The sequence below is a fragment of the Eublepharis macularius genome, chromosome 2, assembly GCF_028583425.1.
Source record: "Eublepharis macularius isolate TG4126 chromosome 2, MPM_Emac_v1.0, whole genome shotgun sequence".
In the NCBI taxonomy this organism is placed as follows: domain Eukaryota; kingdom Metazoa; phylum Chordata; class Lepidosauria; order Squamata; family Eublepharidae; genus Eublepharis; species Eublepharis macularius.
The window spans coordinates 62,530,844-62,549,167 of NC_072791.1; the positions used below are offsets into that span (position 1 = coordinate 62,530,844).

At 38.3% G+C, this 18,324-nt stretch overlaps 1 protein-coding gene across 1 annotated transcript in view; it reads left to right on the plus strand.

Annotated features, from left to right (window-relative positions):
* RYR3 (ryanodine receptor 3) overlaps positions 1 to 18,324 on the plus strand; it is a 479,585-nt gene that overhangs the window by 135,848 nt on the left and 325,413 nt on the right. The window contains exons 21-27 of the mRNA XM_054969918.1: positions 3,219 to 3,435; positions 3,609 to 3,713; positions 4,236 to 4,339; positions 5,595 to 5,678; positions 15,022 to 15,181; positions 15,693 to 15,840; positions 17,253 to 17,458. Coding sequence (XP_054825893.1) covers positions 3,219 to 3,435; positions 3,609 to 3,713; positions 4,236 to 4,339; positions 5,595 to 5,678; positions 15,022 to 15,181; positions 15,693 to 15,840; positions 17,253 to 17,458 — 1,024 coding nt within the window. The remainder of the gene's footprint in view (positions 1 to 3,218; positions 3,436 to 3,608; positions 3,714 to 4,235; positions 4,340 to 5,594; positions 5,679 to 15,021; positions 15,182 to 15,692; positions 15,841 to 17,252; positions 17,459 to 18,324) is intronic.

Genomic DNA, 18,324 nt, shown 5'->3' on the forward strand with positions numbered 1-18,324 from the left:
GTTTTAAATATTGTTTTTAGATAATTGTTGATGATTTTAATGTGTTATACTTCCTTGTTGTTAGCCACCCTGAGCCTGTTCATGAGGCAAGTGGGGTATAAATATGATATATAAATAAAATAATAATGTTAAACATAAGCACCTATAATTGCCTCAAAAGGGGGACCTTTTTATTCTAGTTGTCAGTATAGATTTCTAGTGAAGTACTGCAATCGTCCTTAGTTTTGTCCAGTTCAGATAGAAACCCAGGAAGATACAGGCCCAAAAATGAGGGGGGGGGGTGTCTTCAATTGAAGCCAATGGGAAATAATAGCAGAACAGAATTATGAAAACAAAACAACAATAACTTAAGAAACAATAATGGAACAGAACCATACAAGACAACAAAACCGTCCCTTCAAAACTCAATAATAAAATGAAAGAAATGAAAAAAAATCCCATACACAAGTCTGTTCTGTTCTAAATTATACAGACGATCAGTTAAGGCAGTTAAGAAGCACATCTGTCTAGAGAATGCTTTCTTTTTTAGTAAATTCATTTATATTTAATCTGTGTATATAAATGCATGGAGTGGTGAGAAAGAAAGTCAAAGACGAAAATGAAATTAGCTTTCTAACAGATTCATCGGTCTCATTTGCTGAGAGGGTTTGGAAACTCAAAGGTCCAGATGTGTTGATGTGAAAAGTCAACATCTTTGAGATAAATGCCTGGTGCTTTTTTTGTAATTGAACAGGTGGTCTGTTAAGTAGTGATGCTGCAGGGCAGCCTCTCTCTCAGACTCACACTGTGTCACAGAACAATGTTATTTCTGAACTTCATCCTGGGAAAATTATGTAAAATGGCTAGAGATGCCATCATAGCCATTCAGGCAATTGGGAACAAGCCAAACAAAGTATGTTCAGATTAACTCTATGATTGTTTGATCATTTCCAGTAGAGATTGAGAACTGATGCTTCATGTTAGCTAAATATTAGGGGTGTGCCAAGCGAAAACACCTATACAAAGATGTACACAGAAATTGCTGTTTCGAATTATTACCTTGACTCTCTAGAATGGTAACACAAATACATGATGCTTGGAATAACAAGAGCCTCTCCCTGAAAAAAACTGTTGTTTTTTCCCAATTCTGATGCATAAGCACGTTTTTCTTTTATTGTATTTCCTGGACAATGACATCTCTCTGTTCCAATCAGACCATTGCAAGGGAGGAGCAAGAGCACTCCCAGCCAATCCACTAATTTCCTGGAAAATGACATCAGCTCTTTTGAGGCAATTCTCATAGGTCTCTCTGACAAAAAGCTCTTGATGACAAATTGTCATTGATTGTCAGATATGATCAGGGAATTTGGGAAATCAGAGGCCCTTACAGCAGCAGTCAAAAATGCAAACTCCATGTTAGGGATTATAAGAACAGGTGTGAGAATAAAACAGCCAATACTGTAGTCCCCTTCTATAGAGCTATGAAGTGACCTCATATGGAAGAATGTGTACAGTTCTGTCACTGTATCTCAAAAAGGATGTTGTAGAGCTGGAAAAAATACAGCAGATGATTAAGGAGTTGGAGCACTTTTCCTTTGAGGAAAGGTTGAAAAGTCTGGGACTGATCAATTTAGAAAAAAGACAACTAAGATGCAAATGTGACAGAGGTATATAACCTTATTATGGAGTGGAGAAAGTGGTTAGAGTGAACTTTTTCTTCCTTTCACATAATACTAGAACTTGGGGACAACCAATGAAGTTGTTGGGAAATAGGTTCAAGACTAACTAATGGAAATACTGTATTCCATGAGTACATAAATTGGGGAATTCTCTGCCAGTGTCTGTTATGATAGCCATGAGTATAGATGCCTTTAAAAGAGATTTAGACAGTTTTATGGAGGAGAGGTCTCTCAATGGCTGCTAATGATGGTGAGTTAAGGGATCCTTCATATTAAGAACAAAAGAAGAAAAGCCTGCTGGATCAGACCAGTGGTCCATCTTGTTCAGCATACTGTTTCACACAGCGTCACATTGGTTGCCCCAGAGGGCCAAGCAAATAGGGCATAGAGGAAAAGGACTTCCGTCTCTGCCACCTCCCAGTGCTGGTATTCAGAGGATATTCCATTCAATCACTGCAGCTAGTAGTCACTGATGGACCTCTCTACCATGTATCTGTCTAGCTCCCTTTTAAAGCAATCTATGCTTTTGGTATCCTCTGCTAGCAGTGAATTTCACAGTGTAACTACTCATTACGTATAGAAATATTTCCTTCAGTCTGTTCTGAACCTATTTCTCAACAACTTCATTGATTGCCCCTGTGTTCTGGTATTATGGGAAAGGGGGAAAAGTAACCTCTGTCCACTTTCTCCACCTCATGCATAATTTTATAAACATTTGTCTCCCCTTAGCTCTCTTTTTCTAGACTGAAAAGTTCAAGACACTCCAGCCTTTCCTTATTGGAAAGTTGCTCCAACCTCCTAATCATCTTGGTTGTCTTCGTACTTTTTCTAGATCTTTTCAGGATCCTTGGAGGCTAGAAGTCAACCACCTGCTTGTATGTCCCCTCCTCAAACCCCACTCTCCCCAGACTCCACCCCCCAATATTTAGGGATTTTCCCAAGCTAAAGTTGACAACCCTAGGCCGGACTTCTCTTTGCAGAAGCCATGTTGATTTTCCGAAAGCAAATGTTGTTCCTTTGTGTGCTTTTTAATAATTTCTATTAATTTACTTAGGACTGATGTTAGGCTAACTGGTGTGTGATTTCCTGGATCCCCTCTGGACTCCTTATTAAAAACTGTGTGATATTCAAAGGCAGTAGACCTCTGAAAGCTAATGCTAGGAGACAACATCAGGCCGGGCCTTAGCTTCGATGCTCTGTTTATTGGCCCTCCAGAGCAACTGGTACACTGCTGTGTAAAACAGCATGCTAGAATAGATGAAAATGTTTTTAGTCATGGCTGTGATTTATTAAGTAATTTTTCAATGTGTAAAGGTATATTTCAAATGTAATATTAAGGTATATATTTATTAATGTATTTATTAATGGTAGTGATTGATGGTATTGGTACTGTTTCAGTATGAATTTTGGAAGGTTGGAATTTACAAAGTAGTATATCAAAGAATCCACTTATCTTAAGAAATGCAGATGTTAATTTGTCACTGTATTTGTTATTTGAACTGGGTTTTTAAAATGTTGCCCTCCATATATATTTTCAATTTGTCATTTACCATTGTGCAGAATCCGTTTCTTAATGGGTGGGCGCCATGGAGAATTCAAGTTTCTACCTCCTGCTGGCTACGTGCCTTGCTATGAAGCTTTACTTCCAAAAGAGAAAATGAAGCTGGAACCAGTAAAAGAATATAAGAGGGATTCTGATGGAGTTAGAGATTTGCTTGGTACAATGCAGTTTCTCTCCCAAGCTAACTTTATTCCTTGTCCAATTGACACCAGCCAGGTATATTTAACTGAAAAATATGTAAAACACATCTGAATGAAATTTTGATCAATACTCCTTTTCTTAGTAAAAGACTTGCCATGTTTATTTTATAATGTTATCTGATTTTTAATAAAACTCACAAAATCAAAGTATTTTGTAACTTGTTGAGTCTTCATATATTTTTTTCATAGATTCTTTTGCCTTTTCATCTTGAGAAAATCAGGGACAAACTCGCTGAAAATATCCATGAACTATGGGGAATGAATAAAATAGAACTCGGTTGGGCTTACGGCAAGGTACAGTTTGAAAATAATTCTATAAAGGAAAAAAACTGTTTTAAGGAACAAAAAAATTACAAAATCCTCATTGATATGTTACAGTAATAATGTAGAATTATTCTCTTGTGGAAGAGAATTTTGTAACTATATATAAGGGGGCACTGGTGAGCCATGGCAACTAATGCATTCCTAAATGCAGTTGAGAGGCCACGTTGCTGGGCAACTGTGTGGTTTCTAGCAACACTGCTGTTTCTGGTAGGAAAAGTTAGAAAACCCTAGTTAGGAGGCACAAACTAGTGGCAGTTTCAGTTTATGTCCTATTTTATATCTTTTCATCATTTAATTGGTTGTCTCAGACTTTTGTATATATTTATCTTGGGTAGAATTGTTTATATATCAATGATCTATCATTTTCATATAAAATCTATGATGTATGTTCTTAACAATTGAGCCTTTAAGATGTAAGTGTCTTTTTGATGAGTTCTTGGGTTGGAGTTGGTCTAAAATAGTTTTCAGTATTGCTTTAATGTTTCATTACAGATACGAGATGATAATAAAAGACAACACCCTTGTCTAGTAGAATTTTCAAAATTGCCTGAAACAGAGAAGAACTACAACCTACAAATGTCAACAGAAACTCTGAAGTGAGTTATGAATGGAAGAATACAAAGAAAACACTGTCATATATTGCTCAGTTCTACAATGGGGCATTTTATTGCTCAAAGTTTTACACCTCAGAATAGGTATTGTGCACTAGAGAAAGTGGGGGATCATTTCTCTCCTGGCAGGTTCCTTGCCTTTCATATTTGGTACATGTTTTGAAGTAAACAGTGTTGATTCTATACAAGAACAATTAATGGCAAAGCAAACATTTGCTCTTCAGTCCTTATATCTGTTTTCTCCACTGAAAGTCTAATTTCTTTTATAAAGTACTTCTAGTATGTTTATTTGTAGTACTCTGCCTTCCCCTCCCCCACTCTACAGCTATTACACAGGCTAACAGTATACTCCCGGGCACAATACAAAGTGTTAGTTTTGGCCTTTAAAGCTCTACATGGCTTGAGACTGGAGTATCTAAAGGACTGTCTTCTCCCATATCCCAGGATTTAAGATCACAAGGGAGAGGCCCTCCTGACTGTTCCATCAGCTAAAGAAGCTCTCCTGGTGGATACACAACACAGGGCCTTTTTTGAGACAGTCCCACAGTTACACAACAGCATTACCAGGGAGGTGTGCCTGGCCCCCTTGCTGATGATCTTCAGGAGGCGGCTGAAGATGTTTTTATTTAAGACTGCTTTTAATTAACTTTGTTTCTTTATTTCTTTATTTAACTGTGTGTTAAACCTTTGTTTTATTCATTTTATGATTGTTATTTTATTCATATTGTAAGCCATCTTGAGTTCCTGCAATGTAGAAAGGGCTAATAAAAATGTTTTAAATAAATAAAATATGGGCCAATAACTTGACACAGAAAGCTGGCTAACCCCCCCCCCCAAATAAGTCACTTTACTCTGAGTGTGAACAAACCTCATTCCACAGAGTTTTCTGAATGAAATTTTATGGGGCACAATCTCCTACTGTTAGCAGTCAGGCCCCCCTCCCCCACTCTGAAAGGGTGTTCTCTAAGGGAACAATCCTGGTATACATAGGTGGAGATGCCTAGTTACTCCCTCTTGCTGCATCTCCTTTAACATTAATTCCCCCAACCAGTTAAGGAGATCTCCTGTTTGGGTAACAATGCCACTTAAAATTCTTGGTTGTAGCAGTCCCTTGATGGCAAGGAAAAATGAGGCATAAAAATAATATGAGGAGAAGGGATAAAAGTCTATCGGAATGATCCACAGGTTTTCTGTAACATCTGGAGGAAGTTGTAAATGTATCAATTAGCTATCTTTACAGAACTCTTCTGGCCCTTGGATGCCATATTGTTCACGTCAATCCAGGAGCAGAGGAAGATCTTAAGAAAATCAAGCTCCAAAAAAAGTAAGGTCATAACAATAATTACTGTGCACTGATTTCATTTGTTTCATTTGTTTGTTATTTACTCTGAGGAAGACAGAGGGTAACCATTTCCTCATTTCCCATCCTTTTAAAGACTGCAGCTTTTTCATCCTTCAGTGTCTAAAATGGCAAGAATTTGCTGCCTTCAAAAACAGAATAGCATGAGAAAACCAAGTTGGAGGAATATATTAGTGATGTCATAATCATGTGTCAGCTAATAAAGGGCCATTTTCAGTTTCAGTTTAAAGCAAGTTTTTAATGAAAACTGTAAAAGCTACAGTAGTAAATATTGTTCTACTAGCTAATAAATACAGTTATTGAACATTCACTGAGATTTCAAATGGGGGACATGAATTCTGTTATATAATATTATTATACATCATGCTAGTGCTGAAGTGAAAAGGGAAACAATGTTTGATAAAGCTTTTGCAAGCCGTGAAAAGGTGCCCCCCCCCAGTATTTTTCCTATAGGCCCTGAGAAATGAACCAAGATTGTTTGTAATTGGTTTCCTCACTTGTGATGAATGGTGGAGGGGAGTTGCTGAGAAAAATACTGCAATGCAACATAGTAAAACAGGTAGTATACCCCTGGATGCCCTATAAGTGTGATTGTCTTGAGACAGTTAAGTAACTGGAATTGTGCAGTGGGAAGTTTTATGGACCTTTCTTCATGGTTCTGTGCAGTTACATAAGCAAGTGTTTCCAACTGTTTTCTGTACAATTTGCCTTTTGCCAAGTATGCTGAAGAGTCTTTCATGAAACCTATTTTGGTTTCTATACCTTCTGATTGCTGTTTGGTGCACTTATTCATATCAGTAATTGGATAGAAGAGATTGATATTTGTATACTCAAACACTTTCCCATTTAAACCATTGATCTTGAAGTTGTGCTTATGAACCACATCTATGAATTGATCACTCAACATGTACGTCCGAACCTGTCATGGGAGGGTTGCCAGATCCCTATATGCTCCCAGTGGGAGCTGTCGGGGGGAGCGGTATTCATCAGGATGATGATCTTTCCACTTGCAATAAAGTGGGCATGCTCTTGGTGCCAATGCAATGGCGTAACTTCCAGAAGTGATTTCATTGTGCCAGCAACAGGAGTGCTCCCACACTTTGCACAGGGATTATTCAGCATGTTGGGGTCCAAAATTGCCCCCCCACAAAGTGTAGGAGCGCTCCTGTAGCCAGCTCGATGAAGTCACTTCAGGAAGTGACATCATTGGACTTCCGGTTTGGGATCCATGAGACTTCCGGTTTGGGATCCATGAAGGTCTAACGCAGCTCTAAGAGCTGAGCTGTCTGTGCCACTGTTTGGAAGGCTGGAGGGGTGAAAATTGCCCGCAGCCACCTGTTCTCAGGTGGAGAACAGGCGAGAATGCTCGAGTACCTGAGGGCGCGTTGATCTCGGGTGAGGGGGGGTTCTACACAATGAACTCCCACCCACCCTTGAGGTCCCACCCAAAGAAAGGTTGCCAAGATCTCTGCAGTGGTTCTGGAGTCAAATTCTGGCATAAGACCTTCATGCCCAAGCTTCAGCAAAACAGCAAAGGGGCTGGATTCGATTAGATAACAGAAGCAGCGACTACAACCCAAGAAAAACGCTAAAGGAGTTAAAGATCGCTATCTCTCAGTACAGGACAGATTTTAAAAAGAAATAAGAGGCGAAAGTGGATTTAAGAACTGCAACAGACTAGTTATATAAGGGGGAAGATTCCGGCAAGAAAAAATTTGAAAAAGTAAATTTGCAAGGAGAAGTCAGCACGGAAATTGGATTATTGTTTACATACCTGTGGCAGGGAAGAGAGAGTGGACTGTGAGAAAGCTTAAAAATCGCGAGAACTGCTGTGCAGCGTAGAGGTACAGGAAGTACGTCAGAACCATAAAGAGACGGGAGAGAAGGGACCTTTTCTTAAACGCCGGAAGTAGGGTGATGCCATTTTGAAATAGGGCAACTGGCGACTTCAAGGAAAACGGAAGTAGGCCATCTTTAAAGAAGGTAAGGGCGAGCGCTTCAGTGCAAAACCATAGAGAAAAAACGCCCGACATTTTGGACAGTTTAAAATAGTGTTTGAGAAAAATAAACTGCAATTGGACTTTTAAAAATAAAAGAAAGCAATAAATTAGCGTCACAGATTTAAGGAAAAGGGCAGACTCGTGGGAGCGAAGCAGAGCTAGCCCCACGATGTCGAAGAAAGAGTGGCAAACTACAGTGGAAAATTTGGATAAAAAAGTTTCAGAGGGAAATAAAGAGCTTAAGGACATGATGCTAGAGATGGCGAAAGAATTAAAAGACTTTAAAGAGACGCTTAAATCAGAGATGGCAGAACTGACAAAAGGTATGGAAAAAATACAAAATGACCTACAAGCTACACAGCAGAGAGTCAACGCAGTAGAGGAAATGGTGGAAACTTTAACAGACGTGCAAAAGACCGAAATGAGAGGAATGAGAGAGAATGGCCATTGCAGAATGTAAACAGATGGAAAAGCAACTTAGATTTCGTGCGATCCCAGAAGTAGAGGGAAAATCAGCCCAAGACCAGATTACAGAAATTTTGGCAGAATACCTGGGGAAAGAAGAGGAAGAAATTGCAGCTTTCTTGGACGTGGTGTATAGAATCAATTCCAGATTTGCAGCTCAGAGGAAGTTACCAAGGGATATGATTGTTCAATTTACGACTAGAAGCACAAGAGAACTAATTGTGAGCAAACAGTTTCAAGATCCATTAGAAGTCGATGGAAAAGTGGTGAGAATTATGAAAGAGTTGCCCAGATCGGTGCTATTCGAGCGGAAGAAGTATAGAGAACTGGTTCAGATGTTAAAGGAGCTGAAAATCAGATACAGATGAGAAATACCAGAAGGATTGACATTTGAGTTCGGTGGAGTCAGAAAGAGCATCAGATCCGGCCACGAGATGGAGATTTTTATTAGGGAAAATGAAAAGGACTTACCAAAAACTATAAGAAAGTGATCATGGAATGTAAAGTTATATCTTGGAATGTTAATGGACTAAATTCACCTTGTAAACGCAAAGCTGCTTTCCACTGGCTATCAAAACAAAAATGCAATATAGTTTGTCTGCAAGAGACACATATTAGAAAGCAAGATGAAAAATATTTGAAATTTGTTAAATTGGGAAAAGAATACGTTGCGGCCTCTAAAAAGAAAAAGAGGGGAGTTGTATTGTACATAAAAGAGGAATTGCAGCCCAGACTAGTTTTAAAAGATGCAGAAGCAGATATTTAGCAGTGGAAAATATTTGGAATTCTAAGAAAATACTGATGATTGGGATTTACGCACCTAACGGTGCAAAAGAAAATTTTTTAAGGACTTAGAGAAACAACTTGATGAATTGACCTATGATCACATAATTTTGGCGGGTAACTTCAGTGGAGTTACAAACCTGGAAGAGGATAAGCAGTCTAAAGCTGCTCACAAAAAAAGAGGACTATTACCAAAGGCGTTTTTTATGCTTAAGGAACAAGAAAGTTTAGAAGACGTGTGGAGGAGACAATACCCTAAAAATAGACAATATACATTTTACTCTGCAAGACATTTCACATTATCAAGAATAGATATGATCTGGGCCTCTAAAGAACTGACATTATGGACTAGAGAGGTGGAGATAATGCCAAAGGTAGGCTCAGATCATAATCCAATTATGTGGAGATTTGGGAAAAATAATAAAAGAAAAGGATGGAGAATAAATGAGGACTTGTTACAAATAGAAGAAAATATTGCTTTGCTGCGAAGGGAGACCAAATTTTTCATACAACATAACCTGAACAAAGAAGTGCCGACAAACAAAGTATGGGATACATATAAAGCAGTGATAAGAGGCATACTAATAGACTTGAATGCAAGAACTAGGAGGAAAAAAGAGGAAAAGAGATCTGAAATTTTGGATAAAATAAAAGCCAAAGAGATACAACTTAAGAAAAGACCGGGGGGGGGGGGGAGAGATAAACCAGGATATTAAAATCCTGCAGGAACAATTGACAGCAATGGATAACAAAGAATTAGAGTGGAATTTAAAGAGGATGAATCAGAGGTCGTTTGAAGGTGCAAATAAACCCGGGAAATATTTGGCGTGGCAACTAAAAAAAAGGAAGGAGAAGAAAATCATAAGTAAAATTCTAGAAGATGATAAGGTGCTTATGGACCAAGCGGCTATTAGTAGAGCCTTTTTTAAGTTTATGCAAAATTGTACCAAAAAAAAGAAGTGAGCAAAGATTCAATAGCGGAATACCTAGAGAAGATGAAAATTCCGACAATTCCTGAAAAATGGAAAGAGAAATTAAATAAGGAAGTGACGGAAGAAGAAATAAAGGAAGCTATACAATCAACGAAAATAGGAAAGGCGCCAGGAGCAGATGGACTAACGGCAAAGTTTTATAAAGTGATGGCTAACGATCTGGTGCCCTTCCTGAAAGAGGCAATGAATGGAGTGATGCAAGATCAAAGGATTCCTGATTCATGGAATGAAGCCAATATATCGCTGATTCCGAAGGAAGGTCAAGATTTGACCAATGTTAAAAATTACAGACCAATCTCGTTGTTGAATAATGACTATAAAATATTTGCAAAGGTGTTGGCAGAGAGGTTGAAAGGATGGATGTCGGAATTCATTGCCGAAGAACAGGCGGGATTTTTACCTAACAGACAAATTAAAGACAATTTGAGGACAGTAATAAACGCTATTGAATACTATGACAAGCACTGTGACAGAGAGGTTGGTTTTTTCTTCGTAGACGCGGAAAAAGCATTTGACAATCTGAACTGCAAATTGGAGAAAAGTCCATACAAGCGGTCAAGGAAATTTATAGAGACCAGAGTGCAGCAATCATAGTGAATGAGGATTTGACAAAAAAATTGAAAATCAGCAAAGGAACTAGACAGGGATGCCCGTTGTCTCCATTGTTGTTTGCTTTGATTTTGGAAATATTGATGATTCAAATACGTGAAGATGACACAATCCGAGGTATGAAAATAAAAGAGTTTTCTTACAAGGTCAGAGCTTTTGCGGATGACATAATGTTAATAGTAGAGGATCCAATTGAAAATATGCCAAAGGTAATAGAGAAAATAAAAGAGTTTGGAGATTTGGCTGGATTTTACGTGAACAAAAAGAAGTCAAAGATTTTATGTAAGAATATGACTAAACAGAAGCAGCAAGAGCTAACGGAGATAACAGACTGTGAGGTGACTAATAAAGTAAAATATCTTGGCATTGAACTGACTGTGAAAAATATAGATTTGTTCAAAAACAATTATGAGAAACTGTGGATACAAATAGAGAGAGATTTAATAAAATGGAACAAACTGAATTTATCATGGCTGGGGAGAATTGCAGCAGTAAAAATGAACGTCTTACCACGTGTGATGTTCTTGTTGCAAACTATACCAATTATCCGAGACTCCAAACAATTTGATAAATGGCAAAGGAAAATCTCAGATTTTGTGTGGGCAGGCAAGAAACCACGAGTGAAAATGAAGGTGTTACAAGATGCGAAGGAAAGAGGTGGCATGCAACTGCCCAACATAAGACTGTATCACGAGGCAGTATGTCTTGTATGGTTGAAAGACTGGATAACGTTAAAAAACCGTAAGTTGCTGGCCCTGGAGGGACACAAAAAAATATTTGGATGGCATGCATACATGTGGTATGATAAAGTAAAAGCGGACTCTATGTTTTTGCATCACTATATTCGGAGAAGCCTCTTCACGGTCTGGAAGAAATACAAGTTGTATATGGAAGATGGAATTCCTTCATGGGTGGTTCCGTATGAAGTAATAGATCCGAGAACTGTCGATAACGAACAGCAATGTCTAACCTAAAAGGAGATTACACAAATACAACATTCAAAGCTGAGAATAAAGACAGAAGAAGAATTGTCTCCTTGTTATGGATGGTTCCAGTACAGACAGATCAGAGACCTTTATAATGCGGACTGCCAGAGAGGAGGAATAAGATTGGAAAATTCGGAGTTAGAGGAAGTGATACTACAAGAAGGCAAGAAAGAAATATCCCAGATTTACCAATTACTTTTAAAATGGTTTACGGTGGACGAAATAGTAAAAGTCCAGATGGTGAAGTGGGCAATAAACTTTCATAAAGAAATAACAGTGGAGGCATGGGAGTACCTATGGAAAAATACAGTGAAGATTTCAACTTGTACGAACATTAAAGAGAATGTGTACAAAATGATTTACAGATGGTATTTAACACCAAAGAAAATTGCGCTAGGAAATACTAACATGTCAGACAAATGCTGGAAATATAAAAAGCATGAAGGATCATTATATCATATGTGGTGGACATGTGAAGTAAGTAAACAGTTCTGGGGAGAAATAATTGAAGCAATAAATGAGATTTTACAAATACAAATAAATAAGAACCCAGAATTGTTGCTACTGAACTTGGGAATGGAGGCAGTTCCAATGCAGCATAGAACATTGTTATTTTATATGACAGCAGCGGCAAGACTTTTGTATGCGCAGAAATGGAAGACACAAGAAATACCAACTGTAGAAGACTGGATTTACAAATTGCTGTACATGGCAGAAATGGACAAAATGACAAGGAAACTTAAAGATCTTGACCTAGAACAATATATTGTTGATTGGGGGAAATTGAAACAATTTTTGGAAAAAAAGTGGGATGTAAAAGGAGAACTGTGGCAGTTTGAAAATTTTTAAAGAACAATGTTGCAACGAGAAGAGAGAAGGGATCTTACCATTTATGAGATAGTGCGATCCCTGTTATATATTATACTATATTGTTATGTTATATTGATATGAGATATACTATATTGATAGTATGTTTGATAGAGTTTAGGTAAAAGAATAAGAATATGTTTAGAGTAAGAGATATTATGATTCAAAGTCGGTAGGAAAATATAAATGAAATAGATTTAAGTAACAAGAAGGGTTAAGGGTTGGAAAGCTGTTGGAAGTCAATAGGGAGGGGGGAGGAAAAGGGTGGGGGACAGAGTAAGGGGAAAAAATGGGATTATATGTGTTAAATTTGGAAAATTTTCTTTTGTTTTTCCACTCACCAATAAAATTTTATTAAAAAAAAAAGGAAGTGACATCGTTGTGCCCTGCCAAAGCATGCTCTCTGCACACTTGCTGGTGATGAGTAATCACTGGGCAGTAGACATGGGCACAAAAAAAAAAAAAAAAACCCCGAACCACATGATTCATGGTTTGTAGTATTCTGCGGAACCTCAAACCACGAACTTCTGACCTTTTCCCAGTTCGTGGTTCATGATTCCGTGGCATTTCATCTGCCTTGCACCAGCTGCTGAAGCCAGTGAGGGGTGTTTGAAACAGACAGCCCCTTTCTTCTGCTGCCCAGGCAGTAGGAGAATGGGGCTATCAGTTTCACAGACCCCGCACCAGTTTCAGCTGATGGGCTGAACCCAGCATGGGGCCTGTGAAACTGACAGCCTCTTTTCCTGTTGCCTGGGCTATCAGTTTCACAGACCCTGCACTGGAATTGGTGCAGGGTCTGTAAAACTGACAGTCCGGGCAGCAGGAAAAGAGGCTGTCAGTTGTACAGACCCCGCACTGGAACTGGCATGGGGTCTGTGAAACTGACAGCCTCTTTTCCTGCTGCCAGGAAAAGTTTACATCGGGACCACAAGTGGACAAGTTTACATTGGGACCACACAGCGTAGCATCTAGACAAGAATAAAAGAACATGAAAGACACTGCAGACTTGGCCATCCGGAAAAATCAGCAGTGGCTGAACATAGCCTAACTCAAACAGGACACATTATCTTATTCCAGGATACTAAAATACTGGACAACACTTGCAACTACTTTGTCAGATTGCACAGGGAAGCCATTGAAATTCAGAAGCATAAGCACAATTTCAACAGGAAAGAAGAGACTTTAAGAATGATTAGAGCATGGTTTCCAGTCCTGCAAAACACCAGGCTAACAAAATACTCTACATTCTACAATAGCCCTGCAGAGAAGATTAGCATATCAAGCACCAATCCATATGCAAAAGAACCTCCTCAGGATTCAGTGAAGCCTCCCTCCATTAGCATTCCACACCCTGGGAAACTCTTACAGGATGACTCAGCCCAAACCCACCTTCCTGAGTAGATATAAATTACCTGCCAACATCTTCTCCACACTGTGACACTGAGAGATCTCTGTCTTTTGGTGCTACACCTCTGAAGATGCCAGCCACAGCTGCTGGCAAAACATCAGGAACTACAATGCCAAGACCACGGCTATACAGCCCAGAAAATCCACAACAACCATCGTTCTCCGGCCGTGAAAGCCTTCGACAATATAATGGGGTAAATCTCTGAGAGTTTCCCCACCACTAAAAACCCTATGTCAAGAGCTTAAGGAACTTTAGACTGCTCTTGTAATCTTTGTAGGTTTCAAGCTCAGTTTAAAAAGTTAAATAATTGATTTGAGTTAGAATTCTTTAAAGGTGTTGTATTTATCAGTTTTAGAGCCACTTAATAAGGTTGATTTTAGACCATATGTACTTGTTCCTGTTATAGCAGCAGGGGAGGAGGGTCTCTCTCATCCCCTCCTGATCATATTTCCTTTTCTTCCCTGCCATTATCAAATGTATAGGTTCCAGCTTTTATCAGCCATTTGGAAACTGGTGAACCTCTCACTGTGCACAAAGTTCTAGCAAATGGATGAGTGGTAGGTTAGTGGGTGAGGAGGGACACCTTTTGACTCAGCTTTGTTCTTAACCAACAAAAGACATTTATTGCACTACAGTAGAATATAAAAGATAGAGAGCACAAAATATGTAGGAAGATATATACTAAGGCTAGCAGCTAAATATGAAAAGGAAAACAAATTACTAACATCTAGCTACAGCACTTAATTTACCTTAGTATTGGTCAGGGTGGGTGCACATCCTTTAGGAGAGTCAGGGAACAGAGACAAGTCTCCTCTTTCTCCATTGCAGATGAACCATACTACAGACTGCAGATATTTTAAAACCCTTCTCCAGAGAGGTGAATTTCCCCCTCCCTGTTCCTGAGTTAAGCCAACCTCCCAAGACTCCATAGCCAGGCCATAGCCTAGTCATGTTGCTCACAGAGCCCAGGTTTTATGATGGCACTAAAAGGTACGAAAACATCCATTTCTCCATCACAGTATGACACTTTGAACAAATGGTGATGCCCTGGCCTCTTTTATGTCCCTTCTTCCTGAGAAGAGTTCAATTTACCCAGAACCTGAATCAGAAGGTGAATTAAAAGGCGAACTTGTCTAAAGGCCTGCTTGATATCCCTTTAGTGTAACAGTCCCTGTATTATATTTTGCTGGTTTACAGTTACATGATGTCAAATGGTTACAAACCAGCGCCTCTAGATCTTTCTGAAGTGAAATTATCACCTGCACAAGAAGTTTTGGTTGATAAACTTGCAGAAAATGCACATAATGTCTGGGCAAAAGACAGAATAAAACAAGGTTGGACCTATGGGATTCAGCAGGTAAGACATAATTAAAAAAATATTTTAAAGAATGGTTGGTGTTTATATTTGGATTGAGTGAGGCCCAAGATTAGCTGAAGTGCTACTATTGAGGGGTATGTTAGTTTCATGAAAACAGAGCCTGATTGAAGAGTATTCTGTCAAGAAAGCCTGTGCTTTCTAAACTCTGCTAATGTGATGAGGAAACAAATTTATTACATGACAATTGCTTTCTCCTGATGATCTGGATTGTTTGAATTGACCTATTGTTGTTTGCGAATGTATCTTAGGGTCAAACAAATTTGCATAATAATTAATAGTGCAACTTCTTGCCCAAAGATCAATTCTACAGACCTTAAAAACTGATATTATTATTGTATACTGTGTGCTTGTACATTTTGCCTACTGGCTTTTTATTTACTTGAAAGGACAGTATGTGTAAAGTCTTTACATAAAAAAGTATATTTTAATAATATTATTCCATCTGTGCCTTTAGTTTGAGTATTACATTTCTTCCATATATACTTTTCAGGATCTCAAAAACAAACGAAACCCTCGACTGGTACCATATCCATTATTAGACGAGCGTACTAAGAAATCAAACAGAGACAGCCTTCGTGAAGCTGTTCGTACCTTTGTGGGTTATGGATATAATATTGAGCCACCAGATCAAGAATTAGGCAAGTTGTTACTATTTTGTTAATATTGTCTATAATACTATAGTAGTTCTGTCATGCTTTGCTATCACTTTAATCTTCACAGTCTATATGGTGGATCTATATGGTGTCTCCTTTTGTTTCCTTATCCTGCTTGATACAGAAACAATTTTTTTAAAGGTGTGGTAACTATTCATATGAATGGTGTGACAGGCCATCATTTTCCTGTAATAAAACAGAGCATGGCAATACATGGTCACTGTGCCTAAATAATAAACACCCTGTTGTTGCTTCAACAGTTCAGTTTTCTATATGAGATCACAAAATTGCACAAAATTGTGCAATTGGGGCACAATAACAGTGCAAACTTTGGTATAAGCAGCAAGGCAGGATAATTTAGCACCACTATGTTATGGTTTTTGAGATATCTCTGTTTTTACCTGGCCATTTCTTAGGAGAGACCCTTCAGAGATTGGAAATGAAAATGTTTGTCTCTTGTTTTAAATAATTGCAATTCCATAATAATACATAAAAGAGGCATTAAAACATCATACTTTTTAAATCAGGTAATTTTAATAATGATTGAAGAGAACTGTGCCCATTTCCAAATGATATGGGGATTTTGTTGATCTTCTAAAGTGTGAACTAGTTGCCAAATTTCTCTCCTTGTACTGTTGATGTTTTTTTTCTTTAATAAAATTAAAAAAATAAAGTGTGAACTAGCTTCCAATTTGATGAAACATTTGCTGAAAACTTTTCACTTAATTCACTCAGAAATAATTTGGATCTGTAATTTATTTACCTTTTTACACTACATGTTAAACACTGCTTCCATGTATTTTATTTTTACTTCATTTGTATCCTACTTTCTTCTCAATGGGAACCCAAAATGGCCAACATCATTCTAATCATCTACAGTTTTTCCTCACAACAATTCTATGAAGTAGGTTAGGCTGAGAGTATGTGACTTGGCCCAAGGACACCCAGCAAGCTTCCATGGTAGAGGGGAGAAATCAAACAGGGTCACCAAGATCCTAGTCCATCACTCTAGCCACTACAGTACACTGGCTCTCAGCATAACATGCTGTTTATTTAAGAAAATAGATTTTTGACAGTTTATACTATCTAAATTAATAATTCTGCATGTGTGGAGATCGAAGGCCTATCTGAAGAACATTATATAAAATGGTAATTTTTTAAAAATTTTCCAAAACAATTTAAAGTACATAATACTCATACATTTTCAAAAATATCATGTTTTATTTTTCTGATAGTGATGTTATTTCCCAATAAGACAGAAGTAAAATAAGAACTTGGAATTTTCAGTTATAATCATTCTTTCTTTCTTTCTTTCTTTCTTTCTTTCTTTCTTTCTTTCTTTCTTTCTTTCTTTCTTTCTTTCTTTCTTTCTTTCTTTCTTTCTTTCTTTCTGACAGTTGACCAAACTGTGGAAAAAGTGAGCATTGACAAGATACGCTTCTTCAGAGTAGAGCAGTCTTATGCTGTTAAGACTGGAAAGTGGTATTTTGAATTTGAAGCTGTAACGGGAGGAGATATGCGTGTTGGATGGGCAAGACCAGCTTGTCGTCCGGACGTAGAATTGGGAGCTGATGACCAAGCATTTGTGTTTGAAGGCAGCAAAGTTAGTACATGAGATTTCAAAATTAAGTCATTAGTGAAAAACTTACATTTACAGTTGTGCCTGCTGTATTGCTACTGGCCAGAAAAATATTCAGAAAAATATCCTAAGAATCACAAGCAGAAAACAACTGTGGCCATACAGGTTTTCTACCTTCTTGCAGCAGGAGAGTCCCACAAACAAAAAGTGATGGTGCGGGGGAGGCTGTTGTAAAGAGGGAATTGAGTGACGTCATTCTCCTTGCTGGCAATGTTCCCATTGATTCAAAAGGCTTTGTCACTGTGAGAGGGGAAAGTGGGAAAGAATGCCTGATTCTTCGTTGGGCTCTCTGTGCATCACACTGATGGGAACCTGAGCCTGTTGGAGGGTTTCATTTGGAACCTTTGAGAGCTAAGCTAGAAAGATTTTTTCAGTGTTTGCTCTGTCCACTCTGGGGAGAATGGGCTGCCCAGATGATTATGTGGATATCAGTTAAAATTAGTAGTCTGTTCTTCCCCTTCTTCACACAGCTCCCTGTGGTTTTTCTCCATGGGGCTTCCATGACTCTGAGCATCCATTTTTCAGAAGTCACATAACTATTCTAGGAAAAGGGAACAATCCAGATCTACAGGAGTCTTCTGATTAGTCTATAGAATTTATCCCAATTTTGTATGATAAAATAAAGTTGTGACGCTTACAGTATCATTTAGCTTTGTGAAAGATACCTCACTGCAAATTCCAAGGCCTAGAAAACACCTACCTAACCATATCTCTTTGGCTTTTCCTTTGATTCTCACAGAAAAGTTAAAAAACACAAACTTCACTATGGCAGGTCAGGTGGCACAAGAGAAGATGAAAACACCAGTCTTTTCCGTTGCTTTTCCTAGATT